Raw genomic sequence first — 15257 nt, 5'->3', positions numbered from 1 at the left:
TCCTACTCTAACATTCCCCCCGCTGAAGAGGTAACCCTAAAATCTTTCAAGGATTCAATAACAACTCCGAAATACTTTTGACATTTTTGGCCTTTGGAACAGAATATGCTGCTAAGAGGCACAAGGACATTTTGCCTTTTAGCCAAGAAACTGGCTACTTTTCTTTGGGGTATTTTTACCCTAGCTGCCTAGCCAATTCCTACCTCCTATTATCACACCATCCTCTGAAGAGGTTACCCAAATTATTGATAGGAAATCAGAATGCAGACTGCTCTAGCATCTTCCATGCTGAACAGGGACACAGGGTGAGGCAACTGGGGTAGTGTTTTCTCCCCCTATCTACAAGCCTTTGAGAGGGAACCAACACTGATTCTAGCCACTCCAACAGCTATCAAAGTGCTTGAAAACAAATCCTGAGTCCATCACTCTCAAGTCCAACCTTGGCAGACAAAAGAAAAATGAGGAGGAACCCAACAGAGGGATGCTTTTGGAAGCTCTCATCAAGAAATCCCAATGGACTCAGATATGAACATTTGAAATTTGCCCTGTTCTGACTTTTTTTTCTGGTTCCCTGTCTAGAACTTGTAATGCTAACTACTCTTGCCTTTACTTTTCCTTCACATCCCCTATTCACCAGTGAAGGACCTTCTTTTCTCCCTACAGATAAGAGTTGTTTGTTACTACATTTCAAATAATTCTTACAGCAGTAGCAAATAATTATTACTACAGTAGCTATGGACAACTTGAGAAAGAGTAGTACCTGGCCTGAGCTTCGTGTACAAAGAAACAGGGAGATGTTCTTCAGGTAGAGTAGCAAGTGCTAAGCCATAAGCCATGAATATGAATATCTGGAAATGGTAAGATGCTAAACACAAGGGCAACAAAGGCTGGCTGAGAAAATGAGCAGCACGGCCAGGCTACAGGCTTTCAGACTTGCATGCTAAGTATCTGAAAAGCAGCTGCCTAAACACAACTTAGGGTCCCACAGAATATAACCATTCAAGTAATGTACAGTACTGACGTAACACCTGTAAGAAATAAGGGTTTAACTACACAGCAGTTTTATAGGATTCAGTAAAACACAACTATCAGGGCTTATGACACCGGCAATGCTTTTTTTCTTTCTTTCTTTCTTAATTAAAAATTTTTATTTCTGTGATTTTCATACAATATAATTTAATGTACTCTATTATATATATGTCTGTGATAGAAAGACCATAACAAAGGGAACTTATAAAAGGAAGAGCTTATGGTTCCAAAGGGGCATATGGCCTATTAAAGTCTAATTTGTGTCCCCTAATGTCCTTCAGTGTGAGTCCATCCACTGGAGCCTGGTTAACCTACCAAGAGTCTCATCCTTCAAAGAGACTGTCTCTCCCCTTCTTAGCAGTCATTGGTTGCCAAAGGTTCCTTAGGTTGGGTTGGGTTTCTTACCCATTTCCCTATATCTGTGCTGGAATTCTGTCTCGTTTGAGCTTGCACGGGACTTGTGCATGCTGTCACCATTGCTGTGAGTTCATATGAATAACTGACCAGCTACCTGGAAAACTGTTTCCTTGTAGTCATAAAGCACTCCTGGTTCTTATACTCTTTCTGCCCACTCTTCAATAGTGATCCCTTAGTCTTAGGAGGCAGAAGTTAAATATAGGTGTCCTAATCAGGGATAAGCACTCTGTGGCCTCTTGTTCTCAGCACATTGGCCAGCTGTGAGTTTCTGTGTTAATTACCAACTGTTGCATAAGGAAACTTCTCTGGTGAGAGTTGAAAGATCCCTAGATTTGGGAAGTTTTCTTCTGTGATTTTATTAAAAATATTTTCCGTGTCTTTGATTTAGGTTTCTTCTCCTTCTTGTATACCTATGATTCATAGGTTTAGTCATTTTACAGTGTTCCAGAAGTCTTGCATATTCCATTCCTGGGTTGTTGATTGAGCAATCCATTTCCCCAAGCTCGACTTCAAAATCTGATGTTCTCTATTCCATTTCCTCTACTTCTGTTTTGCTCTTTCCTCTAAGATTTCTGTTTGAGTTCCTGAGCTTTTTATTTCAAGTTTTATTTAGACTGGCTTTTCTTCAGAGATTCTCTTTTGTTTTAGTTATTTCACTTGATTGTTTGTGTTTTCATGTTCTTTATTCAATTTTTTATTCATAGGCTCTTTAAGCTCCTTGACCATATTTATAATTGCTATTTTGAAATCATTGTCTTGTGCATCCACTAGGTTATTCTCAGGAAATATTAAGCTGGGGTTGTTAATTTTTGTAGTAGCCAGATTATCCTGGTTGTTGTTGTTTTTATTTTTTTGATGAGACCTAGGCACCTGGACTTGTGTGGTGGTGTTTCTTGGTATGGGTAGTGACCTTGGCTTTCTTGAATGTTTGTTTGTATCTCGTTTGTTGTTTCCCCAACTAGTTGGGTTATGGCTCAGCTAAGAGGTGCTTGGCATTCACTTTGGGAGCTACTTTATGTTGATGTGCAAATGGGGTAGAAGATGTAGTCTCAGTTCAGCTAGAGCTAGGTGCTACTTTTGAGTTTGATTCCAGACTCCTGCATCAACAGGGTGGGATGGGGGCTGCTAGGTGAAGAAGTTGGCCATAGGTTAGGGTAGGAGCTCAAAGGTCTCAGGCACATGGAGATCTCAAGGATGGAGCTCAGGTCCTGAAGTCTAGGTTGGGAAGGATCGCAGAGACCCAGGCTGGTATGAGAATGATTTACCCTGCAAAGATTGGAGTGGCACCACCATTCTTAACAACTTCCTTTATCAAAGGACAATAATTTAAACCCCACATGGGAACAGTGTACAGTATAAAACAGGATCTCACGGTATAGCCCAGGATGATCTTGCGTTCACTATGTAACCCAGGCTGACCTTGAACCTGCAATCCTCCTGGCCTTTGCCTCTCAAGGGCTGAGATTATGGGTATGTGCCACCATAGTTGTCCTAAAAATTTTAATGATTTTTTTAAAAAGAGTGATAGCCAGGCATGGTGGCGCACACCTTTAATCCCAGCACCTGGGAGGCAGAGGCAGGCGGATATCTGTGAGTTCAAGGCCAGCCTGGTCTACATAGTGAGTTCCAGGACAGCGGGGGCTACAGGGAGACCCTGTCTCAAAAAGACAAAAAAAAAAAAAAAAAAAAAAAAAAAAAAAAAAAAGAGTGATTGATTAGGCTTGTGAAGCATGAAGCTAAATAATTTAGTTTCCTTATCTAACTAGCACTAAATTAACTGCTATGATGAAAGAAAACGATATATAAAAATCACAAAAGAAATCATACTTCCAAATGTCAAATTTCATTCTCTATAATGTTGATAATGTACTTGAGTCAAGTTTACTGATCAGCTAAAGAACAGATCTAAACACAGACATAACCTAAGATACAAAGAACTCTATATGAAATACAACTGTAATAGCCACACATTTCAGAGTCAAACCACAACAGCACTTCAATTTCAATTGTTTAAAACCAAATTCACCAACAGATATCTCTCCACCAAATGTGTCTCTTCTGAAATCCTCATATGAAGTAAAATTAAAACAGCTTCTCAGTCAACCAAGCTGAGAATGCTTGTATTATTTTTTGACTAGCCCTCTTCTCTACTCCTCTCTACCTACAACTTGAGGCTGTTACCAAGTACCAGAGACTCTCCTTTAAAACAACACTCTCATCTGTCTGCTATTTCCCTTTCTCATTGTCCTAGCCACACAATATTGTAATAGCTCACCTTTTGGTATACATGCAGAATCTTTGTCCAATGGTCCACCCTTTATACTATCATTGAAGAAACGTAGACAATTCTCATCTTGACTCAAGGACTACTCATTAGCTTTACGAACATCCACGTTAATGAATACAAGCTTTAAATCTCTATAATCTCTGATCACAGGCAAACTTTTGGGCTAATCATCGCCAAGCATGCTACATAATGCACACTAATTAATCCTAAGCAACGTCCATCGCTCCAAGTTCTTGCAGTATGTATAATTGAAACAAAATAAACTTCAGAGTCAAGTGGATTCAGGAATTACCTTTAGGGGACTAAAGAGATGGCTCCATGGATAAGAGCACTGGATGCTCTTGCAAAGGACCTGGGTTCACTTCCCAGCACCCACACTGTGACTAACAACCATTAATAACTCTAGTTCCAGGGGATCTGACGCCCTGTACTTCTCCCACTCACATTTCTACCTGTTGAAATTCTAACTCATGTTTTCAGGCCCAGATCAAACAAAGGAAACCTTAAGGAGGATTTATTTCATTGGTTACAAAGTTTAAACTAGTCTATTCCACCTTTGCTCATACTTCTAATTTATTGGACTTTTCACCACAATATATGGTATACCCTCTCTTGTATTAGAGACTATTCAAATTTAGAGTCAGGAGCTCTCTTTTTCATATCAGTATCTCAAAGCACTTGTCTCTTTGCATACGCAAAGCATTGATGAATGCCTGTTCAGGTGGCCTGAGTTATAACTTGATTAATACAAACTTTAGGACATCATCTAGACATAAACAAAATAAGAACGTGTAAACCATCATAAGAATGACAAGTACAGTCTCAGTTCACGCAGTCCAAACACTTTACCTCCGTTCTGAAAAGAACTACTTTCTAAAAGGAAAAAAGAATGGCAAGGAAAATGGAAGCTTTCTTCATGACCAGGTCAGTTATATGGGAGAAATGACCTTGCCCACATTACACTAAAATGTTGCTTAAGAGCTTAAAATACATCGTGGAAAAAGAAGAAAAAAGAAACCTTTCCATGAATATTTTTTTAAGAATATGTCCAAATCAGTCCACACATACAAATGATGCCTCATTAGCAGGAGTGACTGGTTTTCAATGGCTTGACGACGCCCATTTCTGGGTTCTAGTCCTACTCTCTATCTTGGAACGGTCACTCAGAATGCCGTACTATTATCACAAATCAGTCCTGTCTCATATATCTGCCTATTATACTGCTGCTGAGGGCATACTTCCACCACAATATGCAATAAAGGGTCATGACTGCACGACCCTTTATTGGCTCTCTTAGAAGGGTCACAGAATGACTGCTTGGGATGTAACTTCTCTGTCCCCCAAAGCACTTGTCAAAGAAATCACTGGGACCCAGAACCACTCAGCTCTCAGGACCTGATAAGAGTTGAAATTACCTTCCCCCAAAGTGGCATATGCCCCATGTTACCATAGTTCCTTATGATCTGCACTGTAATATCATTCCATCCACCTTGATGTATACACATATGTCTAAATGTCAATTGCTGACATTGTCCCAAATTCTGTTCCTAGGCAATAACTTTATCAACATGTTCCCATTTATATCAGCTGACTACAATAAATAAGAAGTAAGGGCAAGAAAGGGTGCTGCAGTTTTCACATTTCCATCTCCATGTCAATATAACTAAGGTAGTCAATACACAGCAGTTTCTCTGCACCCTCTCCTATCGAGGCAGGGAATGCAGTAAAGTCAATGAACCCAAATTCCCAGACCTCAAACTACACCTTACCTACTTGGGGTGACATTAGGGCATGCTACTTGGCTTCTCTGTCTCCCCCCAATTTCTGACCCATAAAATAGAAATGAGGCAATAACCCCTTCATTGAGAAAAATTTCTAAATTTTAGAAGGTTACACAGTACATATTACATACTACATAAGCCATCCCAAGCAAAGCTTAAGTCAGTTGATTATAATCAAATGTTTTTTGCATACACACACACACACACACACACACACACACACACACCCCATAAAAATGACCACAAGAGTTTTCCAGATAGCTAGTCAGTTACTCATATGAACTCAGAGTAATGGTGACAGCATACACAAATCCTATACAAGCTCAAGCCAGACAAAAATCCCAGCATAGACATGGGGACTTGGGTAAGAAATCCCAACCCAGTCTAAGGAACTTTTGGCAACCAATGGTTGCTGGTAGTGGGGAGTGTCTCTTTAAAGGATGGGACTCTTGGTAGGTTAACAAGACTCCAGACGATGGATTCTCACTGAAGGACATTTGGGGACACAAGTTAAACTGTATGGCCTTATTATATATAATTGAGTACACTAAATTGGACAGGGGGACAATAAGGGGAGGTGCAGGTAAGGAAGGGGACCTAAATATCAAATTATATTGTATAGAAATTGCAAAAATTCAATTAAAAATGTTTTTTAAAAAGACACAAAAAATAATAAAAATATTTTCCCATTATCTGATAAACTATGGACAGTTAAGTGTTGCAAGGTACAATAATTGATAACATGCAAAATTATTATTTATAATCAAGCACTCTGCTAGGCTTATCTTTTTTTATTTGTAATCCCTATAAGGTAAATATCATTAAAAAGGAGGCTACAAGAGACCAAGTATCTAAGATTAAGCTGTAGCCTCTCGATTTAGACCCAGTCATTCAAGCTTACCCATATTCTTTATAGCAGCCTTACAATACACAGACCTTGTAGGAGGTGGCAAGTCTTATTGTGAAACCCAGAAGAATGGTGTACCAAGGTCAAGGAAACTTGTCATCCGGGTATTTTTCTATTCCTCTAAAAATGATATTTAAGTTGTTTCATAACTAATAACTCCAGCAAAACAAAGTCCAGACTTACCAAATGTTGCAAAATGATACTGGTTCTTTTGAATGAACTAAACCTGAAACAAATGGAATAGAATGAGCACAGTGCCACCAGCAATCATGTCTTGATTTACAAACACCATACTGTCATCTACTTAAGCTTCTTTAAAAGATTACTATAATAGTAACTTCAAAACAAAAAGAGATTTAAATCTCACTCACTGTTGACAGGTACAGCATGAAATGACACAGCCATGTTAATGGACTTTGGCAGTTTCTTCCGAAACTAAATACCGTCTTCCCAAGTGTCTCAGGAACTCATTCCTTGGGGACATAAACAAACCCTTCATATAGCGTAACCCCTCTTAAAGAGCACCAAAGACAAACCAAAGTACAAATCCACCAAAGTCCAACTTGTGAACCAATGAGTTTATAGTATTACTTATAGAACATGGATGAGGTGATACCTTACAGGAGTGTGGGTGACCCCAAAGCAGCTGCACCACCAGAATGTCTCACCTTAGCCTTCCACCATCTATACACTCTAGCACCTCCAAAGACCATTAGGTCATGTGCAGTCAGGGCAGAATTACATATGAAGGGCAGGGCAGGTACAGGATGGAGAGGCTAGAATCTCAGGTGAGGGTCTAATAACTCTCTCCAATTCCTCCTTCTTTGAGGGATTGTCCATGGTCAACAAGCCTGATTTGCAGTGTGGTATCTCTTGCAAGCAGTTAGAACTGCTCTGATGAAGACGATGGCTATGATGCTTGGCGGATAGAGGTTTACACCACCATATGATCTAGCAATCCCACTCTGAGTTTTACCTGATGAGTTGAAAGCATACATCCCCAAGAAAATCTGCACAAGTCTTACATTAGTTTTAATTATAAACTCCAAAACACAGGAGTAATCAAGATTTTAAGTGTTAAGTTAGGAAAACAGCTAACATACAGCTTAGCAAAAGTGACAGAAAACAGATTTCAAAAAATTGTATGATGGAGTAGCTGGGGAGGGGCATGAGAAACATGGAGGGCTGAAAATCATCTGAACACAGCAGGTATGGTGATGCACACTTGTAATCCCAGCACATGTAAGGCAGGAGGATCCTGAGTTCAAGGCCAGTCTGAGCAACACAGCAAAATTCTGTCTCACAAAACCTAACTAAAAGTCTATATCCAGATGATGGTTTCAGGACTACATAGGAAAGTCCACTAAGCTATAAACTTCAGAACAATACACTGAAGTACCTTATGTAAATTATCATTCAATAAGAAAGTAAAAAGGTAAAACCCAAGATTAAAGAAGGTCGTGGCTAGAAGGGACATGAGGAGGGCTTCCAAAAATGCAGGCAATGGCTTGTTTCTTGATACAGCTGCCACTAACTTAAACATATTTGGCTTGTGAAAATTAATCAAATTCTACCCTTATGCTTTGTTCCTTTTCGAAGAGTTCCCCAAAGACAGCAATGCTCTCTGCCCTTGAGAAACTCACAATGTAGTGACTGTACATTTTAAAATACTGTTGTTGGAATACCCTGGTTTGCACGTATCTTATTGAAGAAACTATTTTAAGACCTAGGAAGAAGAGTCAAAGAAGGAATCAGTAGCATAGCACTTGACAGGGGCTGCACCGTCAACAGATATGTATACTATCTAAATAATCATATTCCTGTTTAGACTCATTCATACTCAACTTTGTTTAAAATCTGACCTTGGGTTCAAGGGATATAGCTCGGTGGTACAGCACTTGCCTGGCATACATGAGGCACTTGGTTTGATCTTTAGCACTACAAAAATATAAAATTTTGTATTAACTTTTACACTTTAAAGCACATATTTGATAATTCAGTCTCCAAATAATTCTGAATTCGTTATCTCCTTCCCATTGCCTCCAAAACTGTTATCTAGAGGACAGAAGGAAGGCATATGCACATCTCATAGACACTGTTCATTGCTTTATTCACTTTGGCATCATGTTTATTTCAATCCCTTCATGTGATGTGAGCTTGGTTTCTCAAAGCGTGGTTCCTGGACAAGAACCAGCATATGCTGAGAACCTGGTTTGAAATGCAAATTATTTGCTCCCCCAGAGAGATCTACTAAACAAAAACTATGGAGTGGTACAGAGAAATCTGTTCAGTAAATCCACTGGATGATTATAATACACACTAAGGTGTAAAAACAATTATCGTAGGATAAAAACTTCATTTAGAAACATGTTGCAATTATCCAATAAAACAAAAACAGCCCTACAAAATTACACAACTCTACCTGAAACTGTTCAAACAAGACGATATGATGAAAGAAAGGCTAATACATTACACCAGAAGTTGGCAGGGTAAGTTATTAAAAGGGCAAAAAAAAAAAAAATTAGGTCAGCAATTCCGGAATGAAGTGATAAGGGAGAAGAACAGTGTATCTATGGAGTTAGCAAGTGAAAGTTTAGAAAAGAAGACTTGGTGTCAAGAGACAACAACAGGAGTGAACAGGTACTGAGAAGATTAGAAAGGAAGCTAGCTGTTTGACAGGATGACATATGAATCTATAGATATTGCTGTAACAGAAAGCATAATCATTCAACAACAAATGAGAAGACACTGGCGCCTAAAAGAAAGTTAGGACTAAAGACTTAAGGTGACACACAGGGACAAGCAGAGGCACTGGAACCTCTGCTATCTGTGAGGAATAAACAAGAAAGCCACTGCCTGCTCACAAATGTGTTTTGTTACTATTTTGGTCTTATTTGTTAGTATGGCATTTTTAAACTTTTTTTTTTTTAAATCAAGGGATTTCACCTAACTTTCCAGCTTTTCTAGAAAAAAACAAACAAACAAACTGGTAATTATGGGAAGAGTGGATCTATGTTAGCAGCATCAATGCCAGGACTAAGAAGCTGCCTCCCTTGCACAGCCTTCCCCCTGGCTCCCCAGTCCCCCACTGGTCCCCACCACTGTCAGGTAGCCAACATCACTAAATGCTTTCATTTGGCCTCTGTGCTCTGATTTGTGTCTCCTGGCACGAAAAAAAGATGTGACAGAGCGTCAAAGATTGTGCCTCTCTTCAACCATAAAGCAACCAAGTAGAAGTGCAAGAACCAGGAACCCGGCAGCAAAAAGCAAGAGCCAAACACTGCAGTTAGAGTACAAAGCGGACGTCAGTGTTACTGAAACTTAAACAACAAGCTCTTTAAAAAGAGCTGATGTCCTCTAGTTAAATCTGGCTTTCCCTTATCTGTACTTTTTCCCTAAAGACACTTACCAAGATTAGCAACTAAATACCTCTTTGTATAAGTATTTGTTCCACGTGTGCTCTCCTTTCAGACATCAAGGGTCTTACATAAGGAACAATAAGATCACTTACTACAGACTGCTTATAGGATAACTAGTCTGCCCACATCCGTGCCTCCCAGCAGCTAGCACACACTGAGTGTTTTATTCATAAAGTAAACTGAAGCCAAATCCTGGAGATCTAGGCTGGGAAATTTTTATTTTAGTAATTCCATGACCAGGAGGTACAGTACTTCTGAGAGCTTCTAAGTAGATAAAAAACAGATATTGAAGTAAAACTTAATATTTCTCTAGCAGTCATATACAGAGCTCAAATTGGGAAGAGGGTAAGTCCATTAAGTTTCTGCAAAATAAACAAGTCCTAAAATTGAGAGTGTTGGATAAATCTGAGTCAGCAGGAAGAGGTAAGGTCTGAGTGTAGAAGAATTTAGATAACTTTTCCTAGGAAAGGACTCTAAGCCCTACCACAGAGGTACCTGAATATCCGTGTTTACTGCTCACTACTCACAACAGCTAGGAAATGGAACCAAGTCTCGATGTCTATCAGCGGATGAATGATAACGAAAATGTGGCACACAAACACAACAGAATTTTATAGCCACAAAGAAAACTGAAATCACAACATTTATAGGAAACTAGATAGAACTTACAGTTATTATCTTAAAGTATGCCAGACTCAGAAAGGCAAATACAGGATGTTTTCTCGTGTGTGTGTGTGTGTGTAGATGTCATAAAACTAGAAAGGGAACCATGAGGGGGATCTTAAGGAAGGGCTACAGAAGGTTGAAAGAGGATGACAATAACAGAATAATGTGACATGAAAGCAGACAGAGGCTACTGAGGGAGAAGGAGACCACCAAGAGGGGGACAGGAGGGCAGGGGAGGGCAGTGGGGGAAAGAGGGTCAGCAAGAACAGTATGTATGAAAAATGCCATAATGAAACTCATTACTTTGTATGCTAATTTTTTAAAAATCTAGCAAAAAAGACAACTTTAGAAATCTAGAAAAATGATAGTATCAAGAAAACAGGTTGCCACAACAACTGGCACAGCAAACTACCTCTATTGGTGCAGTAGCTGTACTGTTATCCGGGGGTAATCAACAGCTATCTAAATGGACTTAAAGCCCTCTCAATGGGAGGGAACTCATGGGTGGCAATGTAAGTATAGCCAAATATACGTGGCTGGAGAGGTTATAGATCCTGCAGAAAACCCTATCTCTGGCATATCTCTACACAAATGAAACTTCTCACTGCTAAATATGGATCTTTATATTAACAGACAAATATACCATATACCACCCATCAAAGAAGCTTCTTTTTGCAACACATGGAGGCTATCATAGAGTTCCACAACTGGTCACAGAGAATATGTCTGAGAGATACCCAGCCCTAAGTGAAACATCTACAGTGTAATCTTGACACCTAAGGCTCATAGAACATAGTGGAACAGGGGGTAGAGAGCATACTATGGCATCCATCAATTCTCACCAGCAAAGCTTCCTCATACAAGTGTGATGCACACAGAAGGCCACAACTGGCCAAGTTTTAGAGAATCCGAGACTGCAGAGTGCATGCCCCTGGACAGGAATCCTACATTACACCTCAACCACCCATGGCTCAGGGATCATTGCTGAAGAGGCAGAAAGACTGTAAGAGCCAGGGTTGGTCCATGAACATAAGGAAACAGAAACTTTCAGGCCACTGGGAACTTGCTCATATGAACTTACAACAATGGTGACAGCATGCACAAGACCCATGTAGACGCAATCAGACAAAAACTCAGCAGAGAACAGAGGAAATGGGCAGCAGGCCCCAAGCCTAACTGAGAAACTACTGGCAATTGGTTACTGCTGGGTGAGGGAATGTAGATCTTCTTTAAGGCAGTGACTCTAGATAGTCTGACTAGACTGCAGTAGATGAACTTGCACCAAAGGATATCTGGGGACAAATGCTTGTCCTGATAGGACTTAACATATATGACATAATGCAGGAATTCGCTGTGTGGGGAGGTATAGGGAGCAGGTCTTAACTTAAGATCTATTATATGAAATGCACAAAAACTCAATAAAAATATTTTCTAATGAAAAAGATGTTTTAATCTAAAAAAAAAAAAACAAGTCACATCTCTGAGTACTTATATTTAAAGTGCAATTGAGGCATTCAGGACTAGAGCTCAGAGTAAATCAGGTTACATTATAAATTTGAGATATATTTTCAAAGAAGTGATATGAGGACAAAGAAAAATGCTCAATAGCTACATTGACACCTCAGTGGAAGTGGTTATAGGAACATACGGCAGTGCTGGCGAAGAAGAAAGAAGCCTAAGTTCAGTGGAGTTTCCCAACCATGCCTACCAAGGCACACAACCTTTTCTTCCCAGAAACACTCATATCCTAGAATATATTTGTGGATTACACTCCAGTAGACTTATAACCTTGGCCTTGGTTGTCTTTTGCTAGATTAATACCCATTGCAGGACTAGATCTAAAAAAGGCATCTTGTATCAAAATCTCCAAATTTGGTCCTGTCTTGATCTACTCAGTCCACATTTTGAAATGTAGGGTGAAATAAGGGCAAATAATTTTGTATGCACTGAAATTCATATTTGCCACGTTTCCATTAGATGGTTAAGAGGTACTGGGACTAATTTTAAGGTACTAAGAAAGCAAGAAATACAGCTCTTCAATGTATGAGTCACATTTGAGAATCAGGTCAGTGGATACAATGCTAGGCACTTTCCTCTGAAACAGTAACTACTCTTTAAGATTTATGTGTATGTGTGCTTATGTCAGCATGTGAGCGCAGGTGCCCACAGAGTCCAGAAGAGGATGTCGGATACCCTGAAGCTGGAGTTACATATGGTTGTGGGCCATGCTCGGAAGTGAACTTCAGTTCCCCTGCTAGAGTAGTACATGTTCTTAAATGCTGGGCCAACTCTCTAGCCCCAACAGAAACTAAGCCCAAAGAAACATTCAAACTTGCAGAGGAACAAAGATGCGTTCCCTGTTTGACTGGACAGTGCAGGCAGTAGGAGTCCAGATTGATGTAGCCTAAACTCCTAAAATGATTGCTACCTCTTCCGGGCTCAAGCTGCAGTGAGGAGCACTGTCAAAAAGTTAAAAGTTGCGCCCGGCGTGGTGGTGCACGCCTTTAGACGTAGCTCTGTGAATTCAAGGCCAGCCTGGTCTACATAGTGAGTTCCAGGGCAGCTGGGACTACAGTGAGACCCTGTCTCAAAAAGACCAAAAAAAAAAAAAGTTAAAAGTTGCACACGTTCTCCACCAAGCCACGTCAGATGTCCACAGCACTGTTCTGTGTTACCTGTGTTGCCGCTGCAGCAGCTGAAAAAGCTAACCCAGTGCCTAGACCAGGAGCATAGACAGGTGCACGGACAGGCAATGCACGTGTTAGCTACAGAAAAAATCCCGCGCAATACATCAGGTGGGTTCACTGCATGTTCACCGACGTACCCCGCTTCAAAAACGAAAAACAGGAGTCCAAGAGCGAGCCTGAGGGCAAGGCTGAATGAAAGCCAGGAGGGCGGAAAATGAAGGCGCTGCTGCAAAGATGTTGGAGGAAGCAGTCACAGGACAGAGCTGTGGACCGGCCTGGCCGAAAGGGCTGGACACTGTGCCCCCAAGGGCGACTCAAAGTACAAGGCCAGTCGCGGACACGCGCGATGTTTTCCCACCCGGCGGAAGCGGACGGCTGGCGGGCCCTTTAGCCGCTAGCTCGCTCGCTCACTCACCTCGTCAGGAGCCGCCACACATCCTGCTGCCCCATGGTCTAAAAACTCAGAGCTTAGAAGCCGCGGAGAGAGACGAACTCGGATTGCACCACGCGTCAGTCCCGCCCACCGTGGCCGGAAGAAGGACACTGACCACAAGTCCCCCAGCGGCCCAGAGCCGCCCACCGCGCGCACTTCCGCTGCGCGGCGCTGAGGGGCGGGGCCCAAAAAAGAGCTAAGGGGTCGGGGGAGGGGGGCGGGACCCGGGGGCGGGAGGAAGCGAGGACTGGAGGGGGCGGAGCCTTACTGGGGTGGGGCCTGGGCGGGGCCTAGGAGGGAGCGGCAGGGGAGGAGCCTAAGGGGAGATGGAGGACTGAAAGGAGGAGAAAATAAGGAGGGTTGGATGTGTAGGAAAATGAAATTGCCCTCTACAGGCTACCATGAGAAAAATCCAGTTTTAACTTGCTATTTTGGCCAGCAAGGATTGTTGTGAAACAGTTTTGTGGCATTTTAATACTTTTGAAATTAAGACTATCAATTTAAAATGGGCCTGGTGGTGTACACCTGTAATTCCAGCGTGAAACGGCTGAGGCTGGGAAATGGTCATAAGGTGAAGGCCACTCCCAGGCTACATTGTAGGACCCCCATCTCAGAAAAAGAAAAAATAGTAAACTTAATGTTCTTTGGAACCAAACAGATGAAATACATTCTCTAGCAGGGAAAAAGCAATGTAGTTTATTCCTCACGAGGTGTAGCTGAACTCCTTTCTGTAACAGCATTTCCTATTTTCTTGGGGAAAGTTAGCCCTCACTCGTCCTCAGTGACAAACAAAAATATCTGATTAAGAGACCGTAGATACATGTTAAGGCCTACAGAGCCAAGTTTGTGTCCCCAAATGCCCCTCGGTGTGAGTCCACCCACTTAGGCCCGGTCAACCTATCTAGCGGCACTCCCTTGAAGAAGACCAAGTCTCCCTCTCCCAGTAGTCATTGGTTGCCAACAGTTCTTCAGCTAAGGTTGGGACTTCTTATCCATTTCCTCATTTCTATGCTCAGCTTTTGTCTGGTCTGAGCTTGCATGGGTCTTATGCATGCTGTCACCATTGCTGTAAGTTCATATGGCGGGAGGGATTCTAAATATGATCAAAATGTATTTTATGAAATTCTCAAAAATTCCATTTTTAAAATTTTCAAAAAAAAGGACAGAAAAACAGAGAGACCATATATGTGCTCAGCAAATAAACTAAAAGTTGCCCTTGTCAGTGAAAGTATAATTACATCAGGAAGCAGCTTATTCTTAAATGAAACCAGTATTTAAGCCACTACCCTCTACTGTTGAGTTGCCTCTAGATCCACCCAGATGTCTAGCGGTAAGCATTCCATCACCAAAAACTATTGACATGTTTATTAGAAATAAGAGATTCAGTCAAGTATTTCAGAAAAGGAGAAATTAAAGGAGTATTTGTATATGACACTGGGGATGGAACCCATGAGCCATATCTCCAGCCTTAAAGAAGTTATTGCTAGTCCTTGGCATTTAAGGAGATACACTGTCAAATATTTTATCTCAAATTGTCTTTCTACCCAGAGAACAGAGGAAAATAACAGACACCGTTCAAGGAAGTCTTAGCCTACAATTAAAGTCCTTAACTAGGTACAAGCAATACCATT

The 15257-nt window shown here is 41.0% G+C and overlaps 1 protein-coding gene across 3 annotated transcripts in view; it reads right to left on the bottom strand.

The window, feature by feature from the left end:
• The window catches only part of Hibch (3-hydroxyisobutyryl-CoA hydrolase), an 80080-nt gene extending 66311 nt beyond the window's left edge, over positions 1-13769 (bottom strand). The window contains exons 1-3 of one of the 3 annotated variants that reach the window (XM_008835623.3): positions 13609-13764; positions 6793-6894; positions 6605-6647 (exon numbers count right to left, since the gene is read on the bottom strand). Coding sequence is in view for 2 of the 3 variants with exons in the window: in XM_008835621.3 (XP_008833843.1) it covers positions 6605-6647; positions 13609-13643 (78 nt within the window). In the remaining variant the exon portion in view is untranslated. Of the gene's footprint in view, positions 1-6604; positions 6648-6792; positions 6895-13608 lie in introns of all 3 variants that reach the window. The other 2 variants (XM_008835621.3, XM_008835622.3) reach the window with 2 other exon arrangements.
• Between the last annotated feature and the right edge of the window lie 1488 nt (positions 13770-15257).

Source organism: Nannospalax galili, unplaced genomic scaffold (assembly GCF_000622305.1).
Source record: "Nannospalax galili isolate Female #2095 unplaced genomic scaffold, S.galili_v1.0 scaffold115, whole genome shotgun sequence".
NCBI lineage: Eukaryota > Metazoa > Chordata > Mammalia > Rodentia > Spalacidae > Nannospalax > Nannospalax galili.
This window is presented reverse-complemented; position numbering and strand designations above follow the sequence as displayed.